We start from the raw sequence: 18,250 nt of genomic DNA, 5'->3' as shown, positions 1-18,250 counted from the left end.
TTTTTACCTCTTACTCTTTCAGCCGACTGCTTTATCCAGCACTGGTCACTTTACTGGTTTCAACACTGACATTTCCACCTGGATTTGGGCAGTTTATGGCTGGAAAGGTATGGTTCCAACATCTTTCAAAGGACGGAAATAATACTCTTTTGCATGAACTGCATTGCGTTGCAGGTTTTGACCTCAAATCTTTGCCTGTTTTGTTCACCGAAACACAATACAGACATGCATTTCTTCATAGTAAATGTCACTCTAATGATTTACACCTACTAAAGGAAAACCAGAAGGATTGGGATGAATTCAAGGTTATCTGGTACCTCTGATGATCAGCAGTGATCATGTGGAACGAGAAAAATTAACAAAGTCCAAACCTTGTTAAAGAGAAAGAACAAAACACAGCTTTATTTCACATCTGCACAGATGGAGAACTCAGAAGAGATCTAACTAGACAAAGGAATCACCTCTCTATATATACTGTATACTGTCCTTCTCCCACAGACAGTGTCATCACCAACATTCCCAAGGAGCTAATCAGATTAATACACACACAGAGAAAAATGCAACTTTCAGTTAAAAATGGGTTTCAGACAGAATATTCTATGCCTAATAATAATCGCTCCGCCGTTGGTCTGGTCTTGTCCCTCCGCAAGGTATGAAAACTATTTACTTATCGCCTGTTGCTAAGCTTCTGACCCACTGAGGCAAACTGTGAAGGCTAAAAAGAGAAACAATGACTCTGTAAGACTGAGTGAGACATAATAAACTGATTAAACATTGTAAGATTAATATTAAATAAACTTCTAATAAAAGTAAACACACTGTAAATAATTATTTTATTCCACAATTACATAAATAATTTCCAATTTTACTTTGCTGGAATTTGGAGAATAGTGACCAGTGAGCTGAAGTGGCAGCATCATGAGTAGAGTGATGTGCAGCAGACAGTTTCCAGAGAATTCAACAGTCAATCCAAACAGTGAATGAAGATCAAATGAAACAGAGAGCGCCTCATGGATTCATTACAAAGTTTAACCTGCACTTGCAGGAGGTTATCAGGCGTCACAATATGGATATGCCTGATTCATATTGTGCAGTTACTTTGTGGTTCAGTGTTGGAAAGATCATGTAGGAAAAATAGGCCAAATAGGACTTTAATGGTCACATTTTCAGCTTTTTCCACTATGGCTGAGTGGTTAGAAACATGTGATATTTTGTATTTAAAGTTAGTTAAAAGAGAGCTGTATTTTCTGGAGGCATCCCAGCAGATCCTCCAGACTGCTACAACAGACTTTGGTGGTTCTTTGGTTGGTCTGTACCGATAAGGAGCCATATCCTAAAGGCTGTAAGAATATACTCTGTATACAGCTAGAGGTTGATAGATATGATTGTAGCAGACAGGTTCAAATTGTCCAATAACCAAAAAACATTTTTTTTTTTTAAAGACTCTGGTCACAATAGCTTAAAGGGGTATAAATGTGCCTGTGAGTGCTAGTGACTCATTAGTGTACACTGGAGACATGGACGAGCATATTGTCCTTTTGCTCCAGGGATGACTCATGAGCATGTGTTGTGCCTTCTCCGATTTTATCCCCTTCATCCGGTTAATAATTGGAATTAGAAAAGGAATAAACTGTCCATCCTTCGTACACTCAATACACACATACAGATTGACTCCCTCTCTTTGCCTTGGCTCCAAATAATAAAGTGTTGAAGATTTCTGAAGCTCTGCCCATGCTGGCTTACTCCTCTTAAAGCTCCTCTCTTTGGAGTACCCACTCAGAAATTTGTATCTGTGGTCCCTTTGTCTTCCCGGCACACTCTTCATCATCATCTCTGCCAGTGGGAACTCTATCTCCAACGCTGTCTGCAGCTGATGTGACTTTTGTATGGCTGCAGATGATTTTGTCACAGCATAATCCCTGACGGATATTGTAAAATTTAAATCTCCGGTGACATTTTGTAAAACCTTGAGCTCATCGTCTTTTCCTGTGCTCACATTCAGAGGAGGCCTTTCCATTAAAACCTGCTGTGAATCTAGCCCCGGAACCTCAGTTTTTCTAAATTCTTCAGTAAGATGTGTTTTAGTTGTGCTCTAAATCACAATTGTCACATTAACAATGCTGGATAGCTGTAAACAAGCAGGTGTGAGCATGAGTAAAAAGCCAATACAACGGCAAGTAAATGAAAATCATCCCAATTCAACTTGAAAGACCCTGCTAACACTTTGTACTTTGTGTTTGTTCTGAGCCCTGGAGGAGACATTTGAGGCAAAAAAGGTACTTTTAAGGTCCCACAAAAGTTCTCTTTTTGCAAGATTGTCTCTTTGTAGATTAACTAGAGAATTTTTGCCAGAAACATTTGACATCTATAGGGGTTAAATATTAAGAAATAATGTGAGGATATCAGTGGCAGTCAGTACTTCTTTCCAGGTACAACTATCTCTCTTTTGTTTGTCCCAAAAGAAAGATGTGTGCCAACAATAAGTGTAGTTGTTTAGTTCAGAGAAAGTGAAACTGGTTCATTGTGGCACCATGTTTCCCGGTAACCAGGCTTTTCCACATAGCTGGCAGATGGACTGTCTGACATTCTTCCTCTTGACGTCAATCCATCTCTGCACAAGAGACAGAAATCTCTGTGGAGTTTGACACAAGCGTAACAGAAGATCACAAAGCTGTTAAGAGTTCAAACAACTTTGTCTGGTTGTTTTGTATGTTGCTATGTACAAGTGGACATAGCAACTTGTATACTTCCAGGGACTGAATAGTATGTTTTCTGTCTTCCCATGTTTGCTAGTAACATGACCTATCTGTGTCTAAATGTTAGGAAATAAAGAGAGTTCTTACACAGTCTTGAAAAGTCTGGGTAAATATGGAATATTTTAGGTCTGGATAAATATTAGTAAAACACAGTTTTATATAAAAACAGTTTAATTGTCTAGATTTGGTTACCTTCTCCATGTTACGAGAGACATAATTCCAACAGTATTTTTTTGTCCTGATATATAAATGGCAGGTTTCATTTTTAATTTGCCACATCACAATTTCAATTTAACAATTTACTCATCAGTATTTTAGTCTTTGATTTACAAACTGAATACACACTATTTAATAGTCCAAAAACCTACATAATTTGTAATTATATTGCAAACAATTGATGCAAAAAGTGCTGCTACCTGCTTCTGACTTGTAATGATTATTTCCTGTGATTTGTAGTTGAGTCAGGAGGAGTCTCTGAGGACTTTATTTGACAACCGGACGTGGACAAAGCAGGGAATTGCTGAGGAATTTGACTACATTGGAACCGCCCAAGCCTGGATACACCCACAAGTCAGCGTCTTCGTCACACTGGTCCTCTTCGTCATCATGAAGGTATGAACAAAGTTGAGGAAGCTTTACAATGGTGGTATCACACTTCTGTAGAGGACTCTGCTGAAAGCGACAACCCTAAAGCCGTTTTCACTGCGGCTGAAACTCTCATGTTGAAGCTTGGAAGCTGTAATTTCTGAGGAAATATTATTAGCAACAGATTCCGTACATGTGAGGCCGATTCTGTGCAAAACAACCTTTCATTGATGGGAACTATGGTTGGCACAAGAAGAGAATGAATTAAGGCCATTTATCTGTTTTCTTTAGGTTAACAGCAGTACTCACTTCAAAGCCAATTCATAATTGATATCAGTTTGCTTAGAAATCATGAGGTTTATATTGTTGGAAAATATCAATTTACGTTCAGATTAGTAATGTGTGAGTATATTAGTAAATGACCTTAACAAAGACATTCAGGACACGTCAATTTTAGTTATTCTCCTGGTTCATTAATATGCTTTTAATGTTTTAATATTGAATGATTGGTGTTTCAGTTGCTCTCTGCACAGCTATTACACTCAGGCAGTCTTCTGGTATTTGGAAATACCAGAGGAGTGTGCATTTTTGCTAGTTTTGCAGAGAGAAATGGGAGTTATTACCTGTGGTTGCCACAGTTGTACAATTACAGACTACATAACAGTAGGTATCGGCAGAAGGTTTTCATCTGGGACTTTACATTGATCATTTAAAGCGTAAGTAGGACCCCAATTCCATATCTGGGATTGGATTGGGAGATCCCTGCTGTGAAACCTTTTGAATCAATAATTTTTCTAAGAGCATTTTTTGCCATACATTTCATAAGCAGCTGTCATGCTCTATGTTGTCTCTCAACTGTAAGAGCTGAAAAAGTATCTGCTTATTGAAAGCAGCGGAATAACAACTTACTGTCTGTCTCTGTGCAATTTGACTTGCACTCATTTGTGCCTTATGCCTTATTTCACCCGGCAAAGTACTCACAGAAAGTAGTGTAGATGTGTGTGAGTGTAGAAACAAAGAGAGAGCGGGGCTATGAGTGTTAATGTGGTTCATGTTCAGGTGACTAAAAACAGGATTTGAATCATTGCATCTACAAACACAGAAGCAAGTTTATTAAAGGCTCTTAAAACTAAACTAGTGGTTGAACAAATATGTTCTTTTTCTATTGCCAATAGTTTTTTGTTTTTTTAAAATCCTGGTGACTACCAATGTTTTAGGCCAATAATGTTTATTATATTTCACTTTTATGATTTTCTCTTTCTTATTTCTCCTTTACCCAGCTGGCTGAAGTGAGCTAATTCAAACAGTAGCTTATTTTTCCTTCTGTAATTCCAGTTGTGCAGTGGTGCAGATATTGAAAGATTAGCATTTTAGCACCTTCTGTTCTTGAAAGACTTCAGTCAGTGAATTTGATCACCCAGAATAAGTTTACTTTATTTTTAAAGTATATTTGCATGTAAATTGGACATTTTCCTCTTAGAATTATTTTATCCTGTTTATAACCAACCTCGTAGATGTAATCAGTAATTGAAACAGATTCGCTAACATCCTTTATAACATACAGTGGACGAAGCCTGCACAAGAGTGTGTACAAACAGTCCGTACACAAAGGCAACATGTGTGGCGAGGTTGCAAACAAGTTTTCCTGTCGCTCTGCCAGTGATGCACACATGCATAACATGTAACAGCTTGTGTCAGTGTGTGCATAAAACTGTGTGCGTCACCATTCTTGGAGAAGTAACATTTTTTAAAGAAGTTAACACACAGTCTAATAACCACTGTCCTCTGGGGTCCAACTGCAGCTCTGTGTCGGTCCGAAGGGCACTGTGTTAACGCAGTGGCAGCAGCAACTGTTTGCATAAATGTTTGCACTAACACTGATTAGTGACACTGTAAACAAATTCAATTATTCCAACACTCCATATATGATCCAAAACATTTAGACATGGTACTACATGGTAATATAAAAACAGAGGAAAACTGTAAAGGGGCAAATCATTTTTATGGCAGAATTTTAAAGGTTTTTGTTGGATGTAACAATAGATAAATGATTACCCCTTTGTAGCTCCTGCTGAGCACAATGTCCAGGAAAATGAGGATAAAACCACACAGTGAAGTGGATATGTGACATTTGCTGAAGGCTCTGCTGTCAAAGTTATGTAAGCAGAGACGCGGATGATGTGATGGCACTGCAGTAACTGTTTTACTGCAACTGTTTCTTAGTGTTATAAGAAATGTCTTGATCGGTGTTCTGTCTGTTCAACTTAGAATGAGAATTGCAAGCAGTGGGTTGAATTATTTTAATAAGGCAAGTTTAATTAAGCCAACGTTTAATAACATGTTCAATAACAGGTCCCTTTTTCTGTCCAGTCCTCCGTTTGTCCTTTAGTGAAATATTTGACGTGTTCGGATTTCTGACCCACATGCAGAATCAACAAGTCTAAGTTAAGGAATAGGTTTTATTTTCAGAAGAACAAGCAACAATTGACAGGTTTTCTTGATCTTTCTGGGGAGTGGTTAGTGTCACGCGATCGGTGGCGCTTGGAACGAGAGTTGGGTTACTGGTGGTCTGAAATGAGTTGATCAGAGATGCAATATGTAACAGCTTACTTTAGAATGGTTTTGGTGAAGCGTGGGAGAAAGGTGCCCAGGGTCCTGTGTGGAGAATGGTTGATGGTGATTCCTGAGGCGAGTGCGAGGAAGGTGGTGACAGAAGCTAGAGGACTGATGGAGCGGAGTGGAGATGGGGGGAACGGCGGAGCAGGCAGGTTACTTGCAGGTTGGATCCACAGGAGGAGAAAACAGTTGAACTGATCCTTCTTGGAAAATCCAGTGACAAACCCAGAGGCAGCAAACACAAGGACTATGAAACCTCTGGTAAATGCTCAAGAGACAGATCAAAAGCTTGTGACAGCTGACTACAACAGGAGGCCAGAGAGACTACCGGTAAACGTTAATCATCCAGCACTGAGTTAAGGCTCTGCTGCTCCTTTATCCCCTGCACTCTGATGAGGCTGATGAGCTCCACTTGTGTAGGTTGCCCAGGTTCTCCACCAAGATCCTCGCTGGAAAAGATGTATTACTCGCACTCACACACAGAAACCCTGACAATATTCTCTTTTTAGGATCATTCCTCCTCACTGTATTGACATCCAGCCACTGTGGATCTACTCACTGTGCATGAACAAGTTTAATAAAAACATCGCTTCATGTTGGTGTCCCATACAGAGCCGTGCAAAACTATTCATAGCCTTTAAACTTTTACCATATTTTGTTACACAACCTTCAATGTATTTTACCAGAATTTTTTTATGACAGACCAACATAAAGTTGCGCAGAATGAATAAATGAAGTATGGCTTTAAGGATGCTTTACAAATTGAAAAATGTGATTTATTTGCTTTCGATATTGAATCTTTAGGCTGTAGTTACAGTTGCAAGCGTTTTCTCAAGGTCAAACCTGAACTCTAGTTTTCAGCTTTTGCAGATTCTCAGTCCAACTTCTCAGTCCACTTGAACAAATGATTTGTGTCCAAATTCACTGCTTAAAGCCTTGTATCTTTTAGATGTTCCTTGATTTATTAATAGGTTATTACAAGTATTTTTAGGCAAAACTGATTCATATACTATTCAGTAGTCTTAAGATGTTATTATAGCCCCCATCCCACCTCCATTCATGCCTCCAGATCTTTCATTTTGCTTGTATCTAAAACTAAATCATTTAGTCTCCCTTTCTCTGTTCGGCACATATACTTCACTGCTCCTGTTTGAAGTATCCAACACAGTAGCTGTCACCTCTGGTTTACACATCTAATGTTGTTCCTCTTGTTCCTTCTATTTCAAAACATTTCCTTTCGCTTTCACACATCCTGCATATGATGGTTCTCACCCAAGTGATTTTCTCTTTGCATGTGGCCTTATACATTCATCATAAACTGTCCAGAAGCTACAAAGTTTCCCACAGGAGGAAAAATATGTTTTCCTCCCATCCGTAGTTGTTACCAGGCCTTTGCAGAACTTTCTGACATTTTAAGGAGGCAATTCAGCCTGTAATTCATCTGTGTTGAAGCATGGACAACATCTATCATTCCACTTCATTTTATCCCTGGCTGTATGTTAAGAGTTGTTCTCAGCCTGGAAGTTGTTAGTCAGGAAGACTTTAGTCTTCCCCTGTGAAATATTTCTGGAAGCACCACGGCAAAGGATATGATGTATAAAACACCACCTGAACAAACCTTGTTGAGCAGTTGAGCATGCATTTGTTGCCATGCTCTGACTAATGTCCTCTCTCTATCTCCATCACCCTGACTCGACATGCAAAGCGAGGCTGTAATGGCTCGGTCTAATTACAGCCTTTGGTTTGCTGGGTTCAGCCTGGTGATTTTCAAAGACGAGATTGCTCTCACTCCCGCTTCTTCTCTATAATGACTGGTTCTTTTATTCAGCCTGGCAGCCATCTTGTCTTGATGCTCCCTTTTTCATGCTGAAACTTATGAAACACTCTGTTTCCAGTGATGAATAGAAAAGGTGTGTGCACAGTTCTCCCATCAGCTTCAGCTCTGTTAACAGCTAGCAACTTGCCCTGATTAAGCTGTGACAGTGAAAAGTTAGCACTTACTGTGAAGATGCTAGCTTCAGCACAGCTCATTGGTTAGCTGCTTTGTGCACTCTCAAAGCTGCTAACCAATTTGCCATTGTTAATAATTTGATGTTATTTTTAGTCTTGTGCTGTTATGAGCTCTCGGGGTGAAACGGGTATATTAATGCAGGTGTGTGTCCTCTGCTGTCTGTCTGAAAACAGCAGTGTGTGTGCCTTATAGTGTCACAGAGCTGACTGGACTGTAATTGGAGTGGGAATCGAGGAGGGGCTCCTGGGAAGAAGCACTGTCCTCTGAAAATGGTTTATACACAGGATCATACAGCGCTTCCAGCTGATTGAGTATAAATGTCCTCCATGGTCTGTCATAATTGATACCATTGACATTTGTACCCTTTAGTTCTTGATAACTCAAGTAGTCTTACAGTTTTTGTGGTCACTTTTTTTTACTTGAATAATAAAATGAAAATCCACATCCTAGTTAAATGAAAGAGGATATGTGTTTTCCTGTCTCATTTTCAGATTGCTTTAAGTTACCCTTAACCAATGTAAATGCTGTCCAACTAACACACAGCAATTCATATGAAATACTATTTCTTTATAAGACTGCTCCGATCTGGCCCAAACACAAGGAAAGTTATTACTTTATATCAGAGTCACAGTGTAACCTTACGCTTGACAAAGTAGTACCAACCAAAATACAGCAGTGGCCGTGATTGTACAACAAACACATTTATTAAAACCTAGATCATTCTCCAATCTCTAGTGTTGTTCATTTACTTCAAAAGCATTCAGTTAATTTGAGCTACATCTGGTGCAATGTTCTTAGATAAAAATCTGTTGGTTTTACTAAATGAGTTATTTGGGAACAATATTTGTTGAAGAGCTGTACTGATTTATTCTATCTATAAAGTATCAATTCTTTCAATATAAAAAATCTGTTTTTGTAATGGTAAATGTTAATTATAGTACTTAGCAATGGCTATTTCTGCAGTCTGAGAAGAAATGTAAGTTTTCCCTCCTTCACATTCCTAATTAGTATATACGTAGATCTAATGCTTTCTTTATGTGTTTTCAGTGCATGTAGGAGAAGATCCTACTTCAATAAATTTGAATAAATTTGCAACACATTATGTAGCTTTGATGTTAAATACATGTTTCATCAAATTATAGTGAAAAACATAAAGTCAAATGACTAGCGTCTAAAACACACACAACCAGAGTGAGGATTTTATAATTGCGCTTGTCATTGAGGTCAAAACAAATATAGGCAATTTTCCCAGCCTAATCAGCCTTATTAAGTTAAATACAGAATGTAGTTGGTCTCATTATTTTTAAAACATAATGTCTGTTGGAGGGGAAAAAAGTACAGACCTAATTTCAAACATGCCCTGTCACTAATGACACATAATAGTTATGCTGTTTCATAACCACTTTGACATTAAAATAATTATGTGTGTAACATATAGCTGTTCTTGTCCAACAGCTTGAAATGGGTTATATTAAGGTATTTGAGGGAACACAAAACTGGTATTAAAAATTCTGTCTTACCAAGAGGCTAATTGGGGAGACCTTTAATGTATTTCAGGGGCTTTGGTTTTATCAGTGTGTTTTACCCACAATGCATTAGTTCAAACACTGAGTTATTTTGAGAATATGTTACCCAAGTGGCTGAAAAGGAACCACAATGGCTTTATTTTTCATTAGCACCCATTTGTAGCCATTACTTGTTCTGTTGCTTGACATGACCTTAGCATATTATTATCATGTTTGGAATTAAAGTACAAATTCAATCTTAGTCACACTTCCTCGGGCACAGATTGCTTTGATTAAGGTAGAAATATCTGTTTAAAATGAAGTTTTGCACACAACAACTTATTGAAAGGCTTTATGCAGATACATAAAGACTGATAGAAACAATAATAGAAACATTAGCTGATAGGTATTTTTCCTTTCGAATCTACATAAAGAAAGAACCACAGACAACGTATATGAATTTCATGGCAAGCTTTTGCAAAAGGAGAAGTCTCTGTCAACTGCTCCTACGAGCAATCCACAGAGCGTTCTGATCTGCTTCCGCATGAGCTCCTGTTTTTATTGTCAAAGAAAAACAGGCAAGGGAGCAGTCAGGAAAAACAACAGAGGTCGTAAACCTTCTAACCCGAACAACTAACAACCCAGTTCCAGATGTGATATCTGATCAAAGGTCTGAGCCCGGTTCAAATCTCGGTCAATACTGTCAACAAAACAAAATACGACTGCTCACAGGTAGTTACTAAATTAGGAGGTGTTCTTGTAAAAGGATTTAAGGTCTGAGAAACTCAGTGTTAAATATTTCTCATAGAAATGAACAGACAGTAGTGACCTCCAGGTCAGTTAAGGAAGAGAACACTTTAAACAGAAAATCACAATGATCTATAGGCTGAATGTGAACTAAAGTAATAATAAAATGATAATACCAAAAAATCTCTAACATTAGCACTAATGAGAGTGTCACAAACATGGTCATTTTTAGAAATAATTCAGTGTTTTATCTAGAAGTGTAAAATGTGTGCAAATAGTTTCTTTTCTTTTCTGTGGCTATAGCGGCTGCTAAAAAAAGATGAAATTACACCTTTATTAGCTTTGCACAGAAGAGCCACTATTGGCCTGCTGGCTGCTTAAATCTAACTTTGCATTCCTGTCCAGACTTTGCCAACAACTTCTGAAAATGTAATATCCGTTTTTGAATTGAACTGAATACAATAACTACTTCCTCTCCCTCTAAAATAGTATAAGCCTGAAGCAGCTCTATAAATAATATGTCTTATTAAAGCCACCTTCAAAATTCATGCGGTTCATTAAGAATATTCTAAATGGATTTTAATTTCGGATTCCTTCTGTGTTTTCTGGCTGCTCCTTGAAGGTTTTAAAACATCAAAGCTTTTCATGCTGTAGAGTTATTTTCTTGTTCTAAAGCCTTGGCTTACTGAAGTCTCCATTCAGTTTGTGGTTGGAAGTCCTCATAATTATGTCTGATGGCCATGGACCTCTTCTGTGAGACATACAGTGAGTCGATTAAATCAGATTAAATGAAAAATTAATGATTCCTCTGGGGGAGTGAGTCATTTCTGCTGCATAAGATTTGTTACAGTAATAGTTAGGAAACGTAATTGACTGTAGCATTAGTCCTGGCAGGACAAATAGTCGTGCTTAACCCACATATGATCAGCTGATTTTAAAACAAATCTTGATATTTCAAGATTTATTTAGCCTTCCCTTCATGTGAGTTGGTTAGTCCCATGACAAATGTTCTACATGTACTGATGCTTCTGCAGGTACGTGATGCTCATTTTAGGGAAAATACGCGTTTCAATGTAGACGTCAATGTGCTGTTGATTCTTGATCAAAATCAATGCAAATCAAACAGCATCAAATCCTCAAAATCAGCTTTTTCAGGTTGTCACCTCAGATCTTTGTAAACAGCTATAATGAACGGGTCTTCCACTGCAATCATTAAACAGGGGAAGCAAGAAACAGGTTAATGAATCCTGGAGACCAGGTCAGATTATGTTGCTCTCAAAGTCAATGTTATTGTAAGACAATGTCATGCCTAGAAATTGACTGCAAACCCAACTTCCACTCGTGACTGCACCCATTCAGCACAAAAACTTTTCCAACTGCTACTCTCTAGTTTACAGTACAGGAGCCGGCCAGCACACACAAAAAGACTCAAAGACGAGCATTATCCACAAACTGTCACTAAACTCTGTTGCTATGTGGTTAACTCTCAAAAAATTCTGCACTAAGACATATTTGTGTCACTTATGTCTATAACTGCTGCACCTTATGACTATCACGTACTGTATGTCACTACCTTACTATCTTAACTCATCTCAACGTGAATACAATAATCGTCTAAGCCATATTATCATCTGTGAAATATTATGAAATACTGCCTATATTTTTTTTTTTTTTACTTCCATTCCATGCTAGTACTACTTTATTTTATAGCCATTTGAACAGTTCTTCTCATTCAAAGCATGTCATTGCATTGTTGACTTTCTTATTGATTAAAGAATAATCAATAAGATTATCTTTAATCAATAGAGCCAACTATTTTAAATAGAAGCAGCTTCTACTGTTCAGGCTGCGAGAGGCTGAGAGACAGAATTGAGGTCATTTTTTCTTTAAATATTGTTCTAATATCTTCATATATCTTAAAGAAAGTTCCCCCTTGACAACATATTTGCTTAAAAACAGTACACATATGACAGACATGGTGCTGCTCTGTCAGTATGTTAGCTTTAAGCTAAACATGATTTGTAAACATGAAGGTTTCTAGACCAAACCTTCAGTGGAGGAGTTTTAACCACCAATAGTCTTCAATCTGTAACATGACATGGCTATAGTAGGGGTACTTTTTCCATCAGTTACTTATTAAAAATACATGGAAGGACATTAACAGCCTACAGGGATCTTTTCATTAGTTTATCTCGGATGTAACCCTGAGCCACAGGGGATTTGTAGGCCACTGTAACTTTACAGACGTCAGAGTGGTTGCCATGGTAAGGACTGCTGTCCTATGGGGATGGAAACGACACAGCCAGCAGCATCTTGTCACGTTCACCTGTGTTTGAGTGGATGTTTCTGTGCAAACAAGCAGCTGGATCACATTACCCTGTCATCTACACCCTGCAGACGAGGTGCTCTGTAAAGAGTCGTCAGCTATTTCAGCTTAATAGGGGCAGGTCCCAACATTACGTTTAATATTAATACTTCTGTGCACAAGGTTTTGTGCAGATTGACACTAAGGTTTCTCTACAATGATCGGACCACTTTTGTCTTTTTTGAGACTCATGTCCCAGATGTTCAGAAAATCATTTAAAGCATGAAAATAAAATTTCCATTTAGCTCAAAAGTAGTAGTGAGTAGTAGTGTTCTGTTGGACCACAAAAAATAAATCTGTAACCCAGACTTGTCAATTTTTGTCCGTTTTTGCATTCATCTGTGTACACTGTGCTTTCTGCTTTTATTCCAATGATTTTTTTCCTCCTCATCTCTCCATAGTGGTTGATATTGTCTGTATGACATTTTTCAAAGTGCTTTTCTCAGAGAGGAGGATGTTCAAATCTGTCAAATTAAATGGGACGATAAGGGATTGTTGAAAGTGGGTGACTCAGACTGTAGGTGGCAAGATAAAGTGGAGATTGACACATTACCATAAAAAATATTAATCTGACAAAAATATTTTTTGATGCACCAAAAACTTTTTTCAGGTTTCAGAAAAAATTTGTTTTTCTTTGTGTGTGTGGTTCAAGGACCACAGCAACCCACAAATAGCTGAAATCTGGTAATATTTGCATACTGTAAAAGCACCATCTGCCCCTTTTTGTTCAAATTCCAAAAATACCTTAATATGTGCAGTGAAAACCATTTTAGCATTACCACGAAAGTTAATTTCAACAGTTTTTCTAATCTCTTCTCTGCCCATCAGTCGCAAATAAAATAAATGGTGCTTCTCAATTGCCTGCTTTGCAATCGCCAGCCAGTAGCATGTGAAGTAACAGTGTGTTTAGGTATTTCAGCTTCCAAGCTTCAGTTTCTTTGGAATACTGCAGATCTACAATGTCATTATTATTATTATTATTATTATTATTATTATTATTATTATTATTATTTTATTTTATCTAGACTTCAAAGCTCAATAATCACAATAATAATTGCAATAATCTCAGGGGTTTGATTATTGCATTTTTGATGATTGAAAACTGTAAAGTTTTTGAACCATAGTAATCAGCACATTAAAGGTTAGATATGGCACATATTTAGAACTTTAATTAAAATCATCTCCTAGTGATTGTTTCAGAAAACACATTCAGCTGTTCTCAGTGTGAGTTACTTTGAATTTTACAAAAATTTTAGATGACCACATTGTCCACTCAGGCTGCACAGTGGCGCAGTTGGTATCACTGTTGCCTTGCAGCAAGAAGGTTGGGTTTGATTCCTGGCCCGGGGTCTTTCTGCACGGAGTTTGCATGTTTTCCCTGTGCATGCATGGGTTCTCTCCGGGTACTCCGGCTTCCTCCCACAGTCCAAAAACATGACTGTTAGGTTAATTGGTCTCTCTAAATTCTCCCTGGGTGTGTGTGTGTGTGCATGGCTGTTTGTCCTGTTTGTCTCTGTGTTGCCCTGCGACAGACTGGCGACCTGTCCAGGGTCCCCGCCTCTCACCCAGAACTTTAGCTGGAGATAGACAAGAGCACCCCTCCCAACGCCACTAGGGACAAGGGTGTTAGAAGATGGATGGACATTCTCCACTCAGTCTGGGTTTTTAATGCTGTCGGATAATATCAAACACCTACACAGTGACACTGTGGTGCACTTCTGTGATTCTCTCCACAGAACTCATGGCCTCAACTTTAAGTTTAAGCTTTTATTATGAGTCCAGAGATCCTTCAATACGCTCTCTTTCTCAATTGTGTTTCACTGTCTGGGTGGAAGAGCAACAATACGATGGAAAAGGGAGTCTGAAGAATCCAGCGTCTGCTTTATTTTCCCCATGAGGCTCATTTAGTGTAATCAAATGTTTGTGAGTCTGGCAGCATGGAGCTTTGATTCTCGTCACAGAGTATGTGTTATGGTGTGTGCTGTGGGGGTGTGTGAACACCTACGCACATATGTGTGTTTTCTCGAGGTGTGAAAACGGTAGCAGTTCAGGGTTACAGCAGGAGATGCATTACGTCACCATGGCAGCCGGCCTTAATTACTACTAACTATAGACAGAGCAGAGGGTCCAGAGAGAGGGAGGAGAGAGACGGAGCAATGAGAGTAATTAAAAAGTCTATTTGAAACCATGAGATTAATACAGCAATGAGATTTGCCTAATAGTTTGTATAATACTCCAATTCACATGCTGCACTTTGGGCATGTAAATGTTTAATGCGACAATGTCTCAATTTTGTGTGGCTTAGATGAATAAATGACATGCCCCATATTGAAGCAAGAAGTGAATTAATAAACCAAACTGACCTAAATAGTCGAGTAATTTCAGATAATCTCACAGGCTGACTGTAGACAAAACATCACCTGCAGTTCTTTTAAGTTCATGGTGGAAATACAAAGAACTGGTGCTATGGCTTATGCAGCACCAGTTCTGGTCTTATTTTTGCTTTTTTTAAAAATACAATTTATGAGTCTGTCCTCCCACTTTTCTTCAAATAAAGTATACTAGGAAGCCCAGCTTTTAGCTGAACTTTAACATCATGTAGGCAGTGTAAGTCTGAGTCAGTATAAAATGTAGCACTATCTAATATTTGAGTCGTACTTCAACAGTTTAAAACAAATCCGTAAGATATAAGAAACTACAGACAGAACAGAGATGTGCCTAAAGCTGACTCAAACGGATTATGTCAGCCAGAGGATGATGTTTAAATCAGCAGTTCCTACATCTGACTGAATGTCCATAAGAATTAGTCAGGTATATTGTCCTCACATTTTCTTTATATTAATAATCTCATCAATAATCAACTTGACTTGCCCACCAAACTAACTTTATTTAGAGATAAATATACTCTAAAGATTGACTTTAAGTTGTCAGAACATCACTATGAAAATTACCCCAAATGCTTATATTTCTGCTGCTGTTCAGCATAGCATGTTGAGAGGGTGGCCTTTATTAATTAGTAGCTTGACAGGAAAAAGGACTGAAACAGAAGAGCAGGACATGCAGTACTCGTCATGCTGCTGGGAATCAAACCTGTGACAGTTGCATCAAGGATTGTAGCCTTTATATATAGTTTGCTTTCTCTACCACTGATCCACCTTTTGCTTCATTTGTACATTTAAAGCAGTCATTGTTGAACCTCAAAATAATATTAACTTTAACTAACAATTGATTATGTATTCCAATATTCTTAGTTGCATTTGCTTACTTCAGTGTCAAGGATGTAATGACTGATCATATATTAAAACTGATCAATACTGTGATCATTGAGTGGAGTTTGTATGAATATTAACGAGGTATCTTATGTAATATTTGTGTAGCTGACTTTATGGACTAAATCTGTTGGTACTTTTAAACACAGGTCCACCTACATGTGTGGACATAGAGCAATGCTTACACATTGTCAGCGCTGACATTTCCCTTTTCTTGCCTAATTAGCTGTCCTTTCCGCTTGCCTGCTGTAGTGTCAGCCAATCGGTGAAGCTCATTACACAAGCTTTATTTCAGGGTCTTTGTCAAATGAAGAATGAATGTGACAGTTCAATCTAACCTCAGCAATAAACCTCGCATGACCACCCCTTCATTGCTGATTTGAGATTCAGCTTAGCTATCATGTTTGGGTACACTGCATAGGACTTGGATATCTAATTGAAATGCCACCCTGTTCTTTCATTTTATGTCTTTATCTCACAATTTTCTTTATTTCTTTTTAGTTTTGGATGACTGCCTTGGCCATCACCATGCCTGTGCCCTGTGGAGCTTTCGTGCCTATAATTGTCATTGGTAATGAACAATTAACAAAATGTGTTTTAGAACAGTGAGCTCTAGTCTGTCTTTTTGGAATAAGTGAAGTTAGACTGTCATTTAGGAAGTATAATCAGCCCCATCAAAGACTTGGTTCAACAGATGAAACAGGAGAGAGATGACAAATTACACAGGATGTTTTAAAAAGTCTTTTTACAGCATCAGTTTATCATATCATTTTCTTTCTGGTGCAACCAAAAGAAAGTAGTGACTGAGAGGACAGCCCCTTTCGTAAAAGCAATAAAAAACCCGTTATAATTGTTCAGAACTATTATGGCAGAACCCTGATTGTGTCCTAATCGTAATAAGAAAACTCAGTAGAGTCTATCTCCTTTTTGGTAAAAGTCTGAAAAATATGAACATATTAAGACACACAATGATAGTCTGTGTTTTTCTATGATATCAGCATATGTGAATATTTCATATCAACTATAAAAATACTGAGAAATATGAGTATGGTAAAGATTTTTATACAAGGTAATAAAAATGCAAATGTGGTGAGAAATATATTTCCTCTCCAAGCAAGATAACCCTGAAAGTAGATCATAAAAGGCTAACATAAGTTTCCAAAAAGCCTAAGATGACATCACAGAACCATATATGTACAATTAAAAGAGCCTTCTCGAATTTAACTTTAATAGAGGTGTACAAGGAAAAAAAATATGGACAGATGAGTCAAAATTTGAAATATTTGGACATAAGAATAAAGAGCATGTTTGACTAAATGCATCATTATAGGAAAACAAACGTATACCAACTGTGAAGTATGCTAGAGGAAGTGCTATGGTTTGGGTCTGCTTTGCTGCAGCAGGTCCTGTCTATCATCACCACCATAGAATTCACCATGAATTCAGTTGTGTATTAAATAGTGCTTGAGGGAAATGTGAGAGCATCTGCAATCAGAACTGGATCCTGAAACATGATTATAACCCAAAACATTTTTATTTTAAAGGGATAATATTTGATAGGGTGACCTAATTTGTTTTTAGTCTAGTTGCACAAATCAGTATTAGAAAAGTAAACACTAAAAACTTTCATGTGTTATTTATACAATTTTCATCAGCAAAATGCCCAGTATGTTTTTAAGAAATAAGTTTCTACCTCCTAAAGGTGGAGATTTTTGTGGAACCAGATGTCACTGTTGCTGGCTTTCCACCTTAAGACTCTAATCCGCCAACTTAAGCCTCCTACATCCATCAGATGGGGTTTATAGTCTTATCTTTTTACCCCAGTTGTAGCAATCAGTGCTTTGCAGAATTACTTTACACCTAAATCTACACCTTTCACTCCTGTTGTATCTCTTCTAGGGGAGATGTAGCACTGCAGAACAGAATGTGTTAAATGTAATTTTTATAGTTTGGAACCAGGTGTAGTCATTCCATTGTACAGAAATTCAGGTTTATTACCTCTCTACATGTAGGCAGAAACCCAAGGTCTGACTGTTTGTATCTTCATCCGTGTGTCCTTGTGATTTGGCCATTGTAGGAGCAGCTTTTGGTCGTCTGGTTGGAGAATGCATGGCAGCCTTGTTCCCAGATGGCATTCACTCTGATGAGTCCATCTATCTCATAATGCCAGGAGCCTATGCTGTTGCGGGTATGTTGAACACTCCTTAAGTTATTACCAGATAAATTTTTTCTTCTTTTCTTTCTGGTTATACTTTTGAATAAGTATGAATGTTTGATTTGGTCTAGTTGTAGCATTCATATAGTTTTATTCTTATTAGGTTTGAGCTCCCAGCTCAAGATCAAAAGTTTCTGATGCACCACAAATAAATAACATGAAATAGTATGAGAATTGAACA

At 37.8% G+C, this 18,250-nt stretch overlaps 1 protein-coding gene across 2 annotated transcripts in view; it reads left to right on the top strand.

Annotated features, from left to right (window-relative positions):
- Positions 1 to 18,250, top strand: part of LOC102223731 (chloride channel protein 2) — a 90,871-nt gene that overhangs the window by 39,485 nt on the left and 33,136 nt on the right. For both annotated transcript variants that reach the window (XM_023350704.1, XM_023350703.1), the window contains 4 exons: positions 23 to 107; positions 3,213 to 3,368; positions 16,356 to 16,425; positions 17,932 to 18,042. In XM_023350704.1, coding sequence (XP_023206472.1) covers positions 23 to 107; positions 3,213 to 3,368; positions 16,356 to 16,425; positions 17,932 to 18,042 — 422 coding nt within the window. The remainder of the gene's footprint in view (positions 1 to 22; positions 108 to 3,212; positions 3,369 to 16,355; positions 16,426 to 17,931; positions 18,043 to 18,250) is intronic.

The sequence above is a fragment of the Xiphophorus maculatus genome, chromosome 18 (genome assembly GCF_002775205.1).
Source record: "Xiphophorus maculatus strain JP 163 A chromosome 18, X_maculatus-5.0-male, whole genome shotgun sequence".
Classification (NCBI taxonomy): Eukaryota; Metazoa; Chordata; class Actinopteri; order Cyprinodontiformes; family Poeciliidae; genus Xiphophorus; species Xiphophorus maculatus.
Note: the sequence above shows the minus strand (reverse complement) of the source record. Positions and strands in the feature narration are given on the sequence as shown.